This window comes from Sander vitreus, unplaced genomic scaffold, assembly GCF_031162955.1.
Source record: "Sander vitreus isolate 19-12246 unplaced genomic scaffold, sanVit1 ctg255_0, whole genome shotgun sequence".
Classification (NCBI taxonomy): domain Eukaryota; kingdom Metazoa; phylum Chordata; class Actinopteri; order Perciformes; family Percidae; genus Sander; species Sander vitreus.
The window spans coordinates 105,001-117,500 of NW_027595423.1; the positions used below are offsets into that span (position 1 = coordinate 105,001).

Consider the following 12,500-nt stretch of genomic DNA (forward strand, 5'->3'; position numbering starts at 1 on the left):
AGTCAAATAAATGATCAGTTCACTACTTTCATTTTTGTTTCATTTTTATTCAATTGTATAGCATGTAAAGAGAAATTGATAATGGAACGTTGAAATGAAAATGGGAAAAAAATGTCAAAAAAGCAGAAAAATATTGACAGAAACTTCAAAAAAAGTGACAAAAAAGACGACAAAACGTTGGAATTATTTTTACATTTTGACCCAGAAAAACCAAAAGTTGCATCATGGTTGACGGGGAGACAACACAAGGGTTAAATATTAAAGGTTTCATAGAGCCATACATCAAGTCAGTGCTAAAAGCTAACTGGAGATTGAAAATATGACCACGTCTACGTTTCCAACCGAGCCGCTGTGACTGAAGTTTCAAACACTTAAAAATACTTAAAATATAATTCCCAGTGGGCCAACGGGACGGGGAAAGCCTCGTCAATGTTGTAAGAGTTATACTGTATCTGCCAAGACTTGAGGACGAATGATCAAGAACAGTTTGTTCTCAGAAATAAAAACCACTGAACTGGAACACTGGCCTGATAACCCAACCAAAATATTACTAACAGTGTCAGGAAACTTCCCCTGACCGCCACTTAAAAGACAAATCCGGCGCAAACTGACCCTAGGGGTTAATACCGCGTCTACCGAGTCGACCGTTCTCTGGGATCTGTTTTCATGCTAATCCAGTGGGACCAGTTTTATCGCATTATACTTTATAACGCTAGTAGTCGGGGAAGAGGGTAAAGTAAAAACAAATCTCTGTTTCTACAACAATACAACCCGTTCTCACCCGGAACTCGTAAAATACGTATGGACAGTGGCTGTCAGCGTCTGAAGCGACAAAAAAAGCATCCTTCAGCGTGTTAGTAGAACGTACCGGGGAGAGCAGCAGCTACGCAGGGTTTAGAGAGGAGGATGTAAGGGGGAATACCTCGTAGGGAGGTTGGTTGGTGGGGAGGATGGGTCAGACACAGGACTTTCACCCAGGAGACCGGGGATCATGTCCCGCGTGTGTCTTTAACCGCCCCGTTCTTCCCGCAAGTCACGGAAATGTAAGCCCACCCACGACCTTTCCCTAAACCTAACGGCATCAAAAGGGACGCCAATAGTCCCGACCCAGCGTGCTTAGATAAAGCGCGTTATATGACGCTAAAGGAGACTTTTAGCGTTAACGATGACAAAGGCACCTGACCAAGCGTCCGTATTTTAGGAGACGGGAGTGAGAATGTGTTGAACACTATAAAGATTCAAAATAGCACCACACTTCGACGGTAGCATAATGAGGTCCCTACATGTAAACTGAAGCATTTAGAACATTGTACATGTACAGTCAGTTTATTACAAAGATGGATTATAAAGACAGCAGTGTTCATGTATACAGGCGGCCGCCATCTTGGATAACAGTCAGGACCAGTCGAACCACGAACGCCGTGCAGCCAGTGACCAGTAACATAGCTCAAACACGGCGTTCGTGGTTTGACTGGTCGTGACAGTAGCATGAAAACATGTCCCAGAGAACAGTGACTCAGTAATCATGAGTTACTAACCCTTTAAGTGGAACTGGTTGGACTTGTGATGAAGATGGCATGAAGTTTAATTAATTACATCATCAAAAGGTTTTATAATGGCGTCAGGGATCATTTCCATTTGGACTTTTAAGATGTAACTCGAGGTCCCATTCCAGCAGTAAAACAGTCCCTATAATATATATATATATATATATATATAAATATTAGGGCTGTCAGCGTTAACGCGTTAATCGCGATGCGATTAAGGGCCGACGAGATGCGATTGATTTTTTCTATTAATCTCATTAATCTAAACTGGGCTTGGCGTGGGGCCTAACAGCTACTATTTTGACCCTTTGCAGCACCGTTACTTCTCATCAAGCTGCCACTTCCTCCTAACACATCCTGCTGCTGCAGGCTGCAGCATGATGGAGAAACACAGCAGCAATAACTCTGAATGGAGCTTTTTATTTTACAAAACTCCCAGACGGCTCGTAGACAAGTCTAAACCATATGCACATTGTGTAAAGCTGAATTAAAATATCACGAAGCACGTCCAGCTGGAGCTACCAGCTACTAGACCACCGGCCCTCAGGGGGCGGGGGAGAGATGAATGCTCGGAAATAAGAGGTTGCTGTGGCCCGCCGTACAGGTTAGTTTGACCAGCGGGCAGCAGCGGCCGCCGGAGCGGGGGATCACGGGGGGACATCCTCAGCGGTGAAACGTGAACGGGGGCTGGAGTATAACCTAGCTAGGTGGAAAGCTAACGCTAGCCGGCCACCCGTTCCATCAATCCTGCTTGCAAGTGTCCTCATTAGACAACAAACTGGACTAGATCCAACTTCAACCAAACTCCCAACGCCAGTTCAGAGACTGCTGTGTTTTAGTTGTTGTGGAAACATGGCTGAACCACAGTGTAGCGGACCATCCAGCCTGTTTCTCTGACGCCGGGTAAGAGTGGAGATGGGCTGTGTTAACACGGACTGGTGCAGAAATGAGCTGCTCATTAACCGCTGATCACTGGACGTCAGTGAGGAATCTACATTATTTAGGAGTTACTAAACACTAGATGGACTCTGGTAAGGACAGATAGGATCTTTAGTTTTTAGTTAGGGACTTGGAGGAATTGTGCAATAATGACAGATTCACACATTTACTTTTGTTTACAGTAAATAAATAATTACAAATCTTAAAATCAACTTCATAAAGTCACTTTCTTTGCATTCATTTGATTCCCAGTTAAGATCCTCTGGTAAGAACGGCTTTCATTGTTAATATGGACTTAAAAACTGTTCTGAAATGCTAAATAATAGAATTTTAATCATGTGATAAAACATGTGATTAATAAAAATTCATCGTTTGACAGCCCTAAAATATATATATATATATATGTGTGTGTGTCTGTGTGTCTGTGTGTGTCTGTGTGTCTGTGTGTGTGTGTGTGTGTCTGTGTGTGTGTGTGTCTGTGTGTGTGTGTGTGTGTGTGTGTGTGTGTGTGTCTGTGTGTGTGTGTGGTGTGTGTGTGTGTGTGTGTGTGTGTCTGTGTGTGTCTGTGTGTCTGTGTGTGTGTGTGGTGTGTGTGTGTGTGTGTGTGTGTGTCTGTGTGTGTGTGTGTGTGTGTCTGTGTGTGTGTGTGTGTGTGTGTGTGTGTGTGTGTGTGTGTGTGTGTGTGTGTGTGTGTGTGTGTGTGTGTGTGTGTGTGTGTGTGTGTGTGTGTGTGTGTGTGTGTGTGTAAAGGCATGATTTGATGCTGTCACTGTTTACTCTAAATATGTGAATAAAGTGTAATGTTGAACATCTTTATTGGAGACAGCAGGAATCAGGGGAACAGCTTCTGATTGGATGAGACGATCAGGACAGCTGGTAGATGTTCTTCATCATCGGCTCCTCCTCCTCTTTGTCGTCACCGTTGTCATGGCGATCTGAGAGGATCAGAAGGAGGCAGAGTCAGAACTGTCTCCTAGCAACAGCCTCCCATCCCACAGTAGATTCTACAGTTAGTACAATTTAAATCTAATTTAAAGATCTTTTTCCACTTGCTCTTAGCCATTAGCTGCTTTTTACCGCTGGGCGTCTCTTCTTATTGCCCTGAACTGCTTTTCAATCTGTGTTCAGAGGGGGGGGGACACCAGAGCAGGGGGAATGAGAGGGGGAACACCAGAGCAGGGGGAATGAGAGGGGGGAACACCAGAGCAGGGGGAATGAGAGGGGGGAACACCAGAGCAGGGGGAACGAGAGGGGGGAAACTCCAGAGCAGGGGGAATGAGAGGGGGAAACTCCAGAGCAGGGGGAATGAGAGGGGGGAACACCAGAGCAGGGGGAATGAGAGATGTTTATTTAGGGAATGATGATGCGTTAATTACCTTCTTCTTCTCCTCCCTTCAGAGCATCGCTGACCTCCTCCTCCTCTTCTTCTTCTCTGAACTCAGCCACGTTCTTGTACGCCGACTGTGGAGAGAAAAAGAGAGATGATGCATTCAGGTCCTAGACACTGTCGCTGCCCGATGTGAGTCAGGGCAGATGTGAGTCAAAACGCCATTCCAGTGACACCCTTTGTTGTGTTTGAATGCTAACGTTAGCTCAAAACGCCATTCCAGTGACAGCCTTTGTTGTGTTTGATTGCTAACGTTAGCTCAAAACGCCATTCCAGTGACAGCCTTTGTTGTGTTTGGTTGCTAACGTTAGCTCAAAACGCCATTCCAGTGACAGCCTTTGTTGTGTTTGGTTGCTAACGTTAGCTCAAAACGCCATTCCAGTGACAGCCTTTGTTGTGTTTGAATGCTAACGTTAGCTCAAAACACCATTCCAGTGACAGCCTTTGTTGTGTTTGGTTGCTAACGTTAGCTCAAAACGCCATTCCAGTGACAGCCTTTGTTGTGTTCGATTGCTAACGTTAGCTCAAAACGCCATTCCAGTGACAGCCTTTGTTGTGTTTGAATGCTAACGTTAGCTCAAAACACCATTCCAGTGACAGCCTTTGTTGTGTTTGGTTGCTAACGTTAGCTCAAAACACCATTCCAGTGACAGCCTTTGTTGTGTTCGATTGCTAACGTTAGCTCAAAACGCCATTCCAGTGACAGCCTTTGTTGTTTTCGGTTGCTAACTTGTAGCCAGCAGTGAACCAACTTCGTTGTAGGTCCATTTTTACTGTATCGACATTCCAGAAGTCTCTCATTAGCATCTTGGAGGCTACTTGTAGCAAAGTGACGCATGCTTGACTCACGTTGGGCAGTGACAGTTAGAATAATGAACGTAGCATTTTAACTGTTGCCATCTTTTTGTTGTCTGTTTGTGATGCTTTTTTCCATAGAAATGTCCCCCTGCTTAATTCTATCAGACAAAAACCAAAACAGTGCGAAGAAAAACGCCACAAAAGCACCAAAACACGAAAAGAATGTTGAAAAGCGCCGGGAGTTGCCGCTTCAGGCATCTCACCTGGGGGCTGTGATGTGGCGATGAGTCACCGGCAGAGGGGAGGAGCCTGCTGATGAGCTGACCAATCATCTTAAAGGTCGGTCTGTCGGTGGGCTCCAGACTCCAGCACAGCTTCATCATCTGGTACCTGAGAGGACAAAATAACTTTATTAACACTGAGAGGACAGAACAACTTTATTAACACTGATGTTTGTCTGCTCACATCTCTGCTGGAGCGAAGTCCGGCTGATCCATGTGGCGGCCATCTTGGATCATCTTGTAGAAGTTGGTATCCACGGCAACGTTTGGGTACGGACTCTTACCTGTTAACAGGTAAACACAATTACAGATGATCCAATCAGAGAACTTCCAGTCTGTCCTCCCTGAAAAACTCCCCCATCAGTGGTTTGTTCCAGCCTCATTCTGCCCTATATTAATGTTTCTAGTGAGGACGTCCTCTAGTGGTCGTAGTAGTACTAACCCTAACCCTATATTAATGTTTCTAGTGAGGACGTCCTCTAGTGGTCGTAGTAGTACTAACCCTAACCCTATATTAATGTTTCTAGTAGCAGCGCCCTCTAGTGGTCGTAGTAGTACTAACCCTAACCCTATATTAATGTTTCTAGTGAGGACGTCCTCTAGTGGTCGTAGTAGTACTAACCCTAACCCTATATTAATGTTTCTAGTGAGGACGTCCTCTAGTGGTCGTAGTAGTACTAACCCTAACCCTATATTAATGTTTCTAGTGAGGACGTCCTCTAGTGGCCGTAGTAGTACTAACCCTATATTAATGTTTCTAGTGAGGACGTCCTCTAGTGGCCGTAGTAGTACTAACCCTAACCCTATATTAATGTTTCTAGTGAGGACGTCCTCTAGTGGCCGTAGTAGTACTAACCCTAACCCTATATTAATGTTTCTAGTAGCAGCGCCCTCTAGTGGTCGTAGTAGTACTAACCCTAACCCTATATTAATGTTTCTAGTAGCAGCGCCCTCTAGTGGTCGTAGTAGTACTAACCCTAACCCTATATTAATGTTTCTAGTAGCAGCGCCCTCTAGTGGTCGTAGTAGTTCTGACGGGAGCAGAGCAGGAAGTAACAAACCACCCATATCCTTGGAGGGTTTGAAGGTGTTGGTTTATACTTTCATATGTGACATCACTGTGATGTCACAGTTCTGTAAGGATGGATTCATGGGTACAGAAAATGGTCAAAATCAGAGCTGTAACATGATTGGCTGAGGGGGTGTTGGGGGTTGCCTTGGTTACCCAGAGAGAAGGTCTCCCACAGCAGGACTCCGTAGGACCAGACGTCACTCTGGACGGTGTAAACACACTGGAAGATGCTCTCTGGAGCCATCCACTTCACCGGCAGACGAGCCTGTCACAGTAATACACACAGGAAGTGTCAAAATAAAAGCCTGTTTGTTTCTGTTAAATCCTAATAAATCAGACTAACCATCAGAATGTTTGACTCTCAAACTGAGTATGAAGGTTTGTGCTGAGTTTGCGAGTCAAATATTCTGACGATCAGTTTGATTTAGTAAGATTTATTTTCTAAATTTGTTCCATTAAAAGGCTGAGTATCTATTTATCTGTTTGTATAAATTAAAGAACCTGTGAAAAGGTAAGTGATTGGACAGGAAGATGATTGGACAGGAAGATGATTGGAAAGATAGATGATTGGACAGGAAGATGATTGGACAGGAAGATGATTGGACAGGAAGATGATTGGAAAGATAGATGATTGGACAGGAAGATGATTGGATAGGTAAATGATTGGAAAGGTAAATGATTGAGTTTCTCTGACGTTTCCCTGCACGATGTAGCTGTCGTCATTGCGAATGTCTCGGGCCAAACCAAAGTCACAGATCTTTGCAACACAACGATCAGTCAGCAGGACGTTTCTGGCTGCTACGTCTCTGTGGATACACTGACAGAGAGACAGACAGACAGGCAGACAGGCAGAAAGACAGACACTGTTAGGAAGGTTTTAAAACAGTTGGGGTTGTTTCATGTTAAACTAAAAGGATCTTACTCTTTAACTAAAAGGTCTCTCTCTGGAGGGATCCATCCCATAATGTTGTCAGACACTTAGAATAATAATCTGAGTCTGTCAGCAGCAACAACAGAACTTTTAGTGACTCTAACTGCTGCTGAACATTAGTCCTGTAGGGTAACATTACAGCTTGGTTCTGGTTTAATACTGGACCAGTTTCACAGATTGTTGTTCCATCAGACACACAAACATGGAGACAGAGAGTCCAGGGTGGAAAATACCAAAGTTATCCTTTAAGTTAAGGTTCGGGGCTAGAGAATGTGTTATGTTGATGGTGGTCCAAACTAGTCTAGAAAGACAGGCGTGTGTGTGTGTGTGTTACTGTGTGTAGTATGTGTGTGTGTCTCTCTCTGTGTGTGTGTGTGTGTCTCTGTGTGTGTGTGTGTGTGTGCGTGTATGTGTCTCTGTGTGTGTGTGTCTGTGTGTTTCTGTGTGTGTGTGTGTGTGTGTGTGTGTGTGTGTCTTCTTACATTCCTGGTGGACAGGAAGTCCAGACCCTGTGCCACTTGGTAGGAAAACCTCATGAGGTCACACACAGTGACGCTGTTCGTCTGCACACCTGAGAGACAGACAGTCACCAAACAGGAAGTTAAGACAGGGCTGACTTCAGAGACTACAGGTGAGTTCAGGTGAGTTCAGGTTGTTACCCAGGTGTTTTTGTCCCGGACTCAGAGCCGGCAGCATCTCCTGATACTCTGAGCAGCACGAGATCCCGCTGTCACTGCAACACAATGACATCATTCATACTTCTAGTCACGGCTTTACATTTACACCAGCTGCCAATTGCGGTTAAAAATTCAGTAACATTTTACTTGAAGGTATCTACATCATAGTGAAGGAATGTCCTGCCGTACTCTGCCTCTGTCATCAAAAAGTATCAAAGGAGATTGAAAAAAGCGTCAAAAGAAATGCAAGTAAGTGTCAAAAAAAGTGCAGAAAAGGGCAGGACATTCATTCGCCAGCCTAGGAAACGCCAATGGGCTTCCTGTACAGGTCCAGGTGAGTCTACACACAGCTGTGACCTCACAAAACCCCACAGAAAAGTGATAAACCACAAACTGCAGAGTAAAGAGTTCATAAGAAACATGTCAGTGCTGTTGTCTGGCTATTTGTAACAAGATTCGGAGAAATGGCGGACCCAAATGCAGAGACGACAGAGCAGTGTCGAGTTTAAAGAATTAATACACAAAAGGTACAACAAAAAGAGTCCTGAAGACAGCAGGCAAAACAGTTTCAAAAATGTTGAGGAATCCAAAAGACAAGGGACACGAAAGTAACTGGACCATCGAGATAACGGGCTAGAAATACACACCAACACAAACACAAACACAAGACAATGACCTGACAACAGACAGACAGCACAGAGACAGGCGACACGAGGGCTGAGGAAGAGGTGAAACACATCGGGGGGGGCAGACAATCAGACAGGAGGGAAAACACAAGGCAGAAAGTAAAACAAGACATGACATTGGAGAAACAGAGACTACAAAATAAAACAGGAAATATAAAGTATAACAACCATGACACTATGACATCACAGATTGGTTAGTTTGAGTGATTAGAAGGAGATAAATCTTCAGACCTCCGGAGCCGGCTGTTCTTATAGAAAACCTCGCCCTTCACTTCGTCCACGCTCAACATGGACGCCATGAAGTCCTGAGCGTGAGCCCGCAGGAAGTTGAGCAGGTCACCATGGCTACAGTACTCTGTGATCATCAACATGGGGCCTGATGGGGGAGAGAGGTCACAGTCACGTCTCTGCCTCGTCGTGGTCGTATAGATTCATATTTGGTCAATAATCTAAACCGTCGTCACCTCCTCGAGTGCAGGCGCCCAGCAGGTTGACGATGTTGTCATGGTAACCAAGATGTCCGAGGATCTTCAGCTCGGACATCAGAGCTTTCCGTTCCTCCGAGTGAGCGCTCGCTGGAACACAGCGGGATGTGCTCATGTTTTAGTTTTAGTTTATTTCATGCATAATATAATATATAATTTAAATACAGATTACATGGAAGGAATACATGTGAGGCTCACATACTCTACCGGTCAAAAGTTTGGGGTCGCTTAGAAATGTCCATTCCAGAGAGAATACCAGCTGAGATCATTTGCTTTGTTTTTTTAATCAGGGCAGCAGTTTTCAGATTACATCATGTGATTACATAATTGCAAAAGAGTTCTTGACAGAAGAGTGGCTGAAGAAACGTTTGAAATCCATGCTTTTTGGTCTGAACATCATACCCAAATTAAAAGTGGTACAGCTCCCATATACTGTGACACTCTGGGGTGAGCCTGGTATCACTGGACAGGTGAGACTCTCCAGTGTTTGTTCCATGTGTCAGGGTGATTCTAGGCCTCACTGACACACAGTTACAGAGGCTAGAATGGAGGGGTTTTATTTCCAGAAGCCAAAAGACTCAAAAATAGATTGTATATGAATTTCTTTCTACAGATATGTGTGTTTCTTTATTTCCATTTGAAAAGTGCAAAGAAAAAAGCCAATAAACTACAAAATACAACACTTCTCAAATACACAAACACACCCACATCAGTCACCTGTCCAGTGATACCAGGCTCACCCCAGAGTGTCACAGTATATGGGAGCTGTACCACTTTTAATTTGGGTATGAGGTTTAGACCAAAAAGCATGGATTTCAAACGTTTCTTCAGCCACTTCTGTCAACAACAGTGAGAACCCTTTAGACATGATGTAATCACATGATGTCATCTGAAAACTGCTGCCCTGGTTAAAACAACAATGCAACTGATCTCAGCTGGTATTCTGTCTATAATGGAGTGGACATTTCTTAATGACCCCAAACTTTTGTATACCTTCTATGTAACATACAAGGCACAACCAAATGACATACGTAGATGTAAACATACAAACGTACAAGTGTTAGTGTACAAAAGTTTCATAAAAATGTAATGAAGAGAAATGCATGCACAGAAACAGAAATAATTGCCATATTTACAGTGAAAACAATAGTTTCTCAGAGCTATCTCTGTGATAATGTGATACTGACGTTTGAGCATCTTGACGGCGACACGGGTGGCGTTGTCTGATCCCAGACCATACGCTGTCGCCTCCACCACCTTCCCAAATGCTCCCGAGCCCAAAACAGCGCCTGGCAGACAGAGAGAGGGGCAAAGGGACGCTCACACACAAACACAGTAAATCCGCCATCTTTGTTTACATCCAACTCTCAGTTTGAGCCCGTAGAAACAGACTTTAATGACTTTTATTTTGAAGTGTAAGTCATGTCAGATTTGGGTATGTTGGGTTGATTAGTTGAGTTATTACCACCGTAACTAGAGTTGCAAAGATTAATGGATTAGTTGGCAACTATTAACCTTCCTGTTGTCCTCGGGTCAAATTTGACCCGTTTACAAAAACTTTCTATATCGGAACTATGACAAAAGAACGTTGAAAAATGTGACAAATGTTGGAAAAAGCTCCAAAAGTGCAGGAAAAAAATCGACAAAACATTTTTTTTAAATCGCTGAAAAAAGTGAAATATCAAAAACATCGCCAAAGGTGACAAAAATTTGTTAAAAAAAGTGACTAAAAAATGGAAAAAATGACAAAACCATCATAAAAAAACGCCCAAAAAGTGACCAAAAATTTAAATAAAATTGACAAAAACATTGAGAAAAGTGTCGGAATTCCTGTGTTCAGATCCCAGTTATCTCCCCACACGTCCAACAACTACGTAGTTGAAATGGAGGGCAACGTAATGCACGGGCTGGCATGTCACTCGGTTAGGGTTAGGGGGTTAGGGTTAGGGGGGTTGGTGTTAGGATTAGGGGGTTGGGGTTAGGGTTAGGGTGTTAGGGTTAGGGGGTTGGTGTTAGGATTAGGGGGTTGGGGTTAGGGTTAGGGGGTTAGGGTTAGGGGGGTTGGGGTTAGGGTTAGGGGGTTAGGGTTAGGGTTAGGGGGTCGGTGTTAGGGTGTTAGGGTTAGGGGGTTAGTGTTAGGGTGTTAGGGTGTTAGGGGTTAGGTTGGTGTTAGTAGGCTAGGCTAGGCTAGGGGGCTGGTATTAGGGTTAGGGGTTGGGTTAGGTTAGGGTTGGTGTTAGGATTAGGGGCTGGGGTTAGGGTTAGGGCTGGGGTTGGGGTTAGGGTTAGGGGGTTGGTGTTAGGGTGTTAGGGGGTTGGTGTTAGGGTTAGGGGGTTAGTGTTAGGGGGTTAGGGGGTTGGGGTTAGGGTTGGTGTTAGGGTTAGGGGTTAGGGTTAGGGTTAGTTTATCTTTCTGAGTTGTACCAAGGCGGAGTTTGTCTCGAGGAAACTCCCAGCGCTGGTTGTACGGCAGCTGGGTTGGGTCCACGAACGTGTAGTTGTTTCCCTCGGTGCTCTCGATGATCTTCCAGCGGATCTCGTACCTGGGTTTCTGGGTGATGAAGAGGAGAAACATGTTATAAATGTGAGAAAGATGAAGAGGAGGAGAAAGATGTTATCTTGTAATGAAGAGATTACTGAATGAATCAGATTAAGATCTTGCCACTGCCTTAGTCCTCAGAAACTAAAAAATAACATTTAATAAACATAATAAAACACCTGGTTGAGTTATTATCTAGTTCCCAACTGTTACATCCCAAAAATCATCAAAAAGCATCAAAAAAGCAACAAAAAAAAGCATCACGAAAGCATCGAAAAAGAAAAAGACAAATCGTTAAAAGAAGTGTCGTAAAAAGCGCTGGAAAAAAATGTCAAACGTGTTAAACAAAAATGAGAAAAAGCAGACAACATTATGTGGAAATTGGGTTTTGAGCATTTAAAGTAACTGAAGCATCGGCCGACGATATTAACGGTTATATTTTATCCTTGTAGAGATAAAGTTTGGTACCATTCTCCACTTGTATAAGACGACCAATAGGAGCAGGAGGAGGAAGGCCGCAGCACTCAGAGCTCCAATCAGAGCCGGAGTTAACAACGTCCCCGGAGTTCCTGCAGAACCTGAACACAACATAGCACCACATCTATTAAACATCAACACAATGATGCCTTCAAGCACATCTGGGGTGTAAAGAAACACGCCACCGTGTGTAAAATAGGGTTATTCACCGTCTCCTCTATATTTAGCTAGGTGGGCAAACGCATTTTTGTCTCAGTGCATTCATTGTCTTAGTCTGGCAGCACCGCTGCTAGCTTAGCTTAGCATAGTGAATGGAATCCTATGTTGCCGGTTAGCATGTCGTGAGTAAAAGTGAGCCAACAACAACAAAAACAAAACCTCATTACTTCTTGTGACCTGCGTATTCACAACATGTCATGATTGTGTGTTTCTGTTGTTAGTGTTTCCTGTTTTATTTTGAAGTCTCTGTTGTCTCCCTTGTCTTGTCCAGTTCTACTTCCTGTCTTAAGTTTTCCCGCCCTTGTGATTGTCTTATGTGTTTTACCTGTTGTATCACCTTGTTTGCTCGTTACCTCCTGTAACTGTTAGTTTTTTTGTTCCCCTTGTCTGGTGTCAGGTCATTTTCTTGTCTGTGTCGGAGCTGTGTATTAGTCTGCCAGTTTTCGTCTCTGTGTTGCTTAT

General features: G+C 44.0%; 1 protein-coding gene across 2 annotated transcripts in view; it reads right to left on the bottom strand.

Moving 5' to 3' along the window:
• Positions 1 to 2,638: 2,638 nt before the first annotated feature.
• LOC144513449 (macrophage colony-stimulating factor 1 receptor 2-like) overlaps positions 2,639 to 12,500 on the bottom strand; it is a 36,407-nt gene continuing 26,545 nt past the window's right edge. Inside the window, exons 10-23 of one of the 2 annotated variants that reach the window (XM_078244529.1) lie at positions 11,811 to 11,920; positions 11,228 to 11,354; positions 9,991 to 10,092; positions 8,783 to 8,893; positions 8,550 to 8,694; positions 7,615 to 7,688; positions 7,438 to 7,526; positions 6,719 to 6,841; positions 6,178 to 6,289; positions 5,137 to 5,236; positions 4,935 to 5,061; positions 3,863 to 3,947; positions 3,564 to 3,604; positions 3,357 to 3,421 (exon numbers count right to left, since the gene is read on the bottom strand). In XM_078244529.1, coding sequence (XP_078100655.1) covers positions 3,600 to 3,604; positions 3,863 to 3,947; positions 4,935 to 5,061; positions 5,137 to 5,236; positions 6,178 to 6,289; positions 6,719 to 6,841; positions 7,438 to 7,526; positions 7,615 to 7,688; positions 8,550 to 8,694; positions 8,783 to 8,893; positions 9,991 to 10,092; positions 11,228 to 11,354; positions 11,811 to 11,920 — 1,310 coding nt within the window. In that variant the 3' untranslated portion in view covers positions 3,357 to 3,421; positions 3,564 to 3,599. Of the gene's footprint in view, positions 3,422 to 3,563; positions 3,605 to 3,862; positions 3,948 to 4,934; positions 5,062 to 5,136; positions 5,237 to 6,177; positions 6,290 to 6,718; positions 6,842 to 7,437; positions 7,527 to 7,614; positions 7,689 to 8,549; positions 8,695 to 8,782; positions 8,894 to 9,990; positions 10,093 to 11,227; positions 11,355 to 11,810; positions 11,921 to 12,500 lie in introns of both variants that reach the window. The other variant, XM_078244527.1, reaches the window with a different exon arrangement.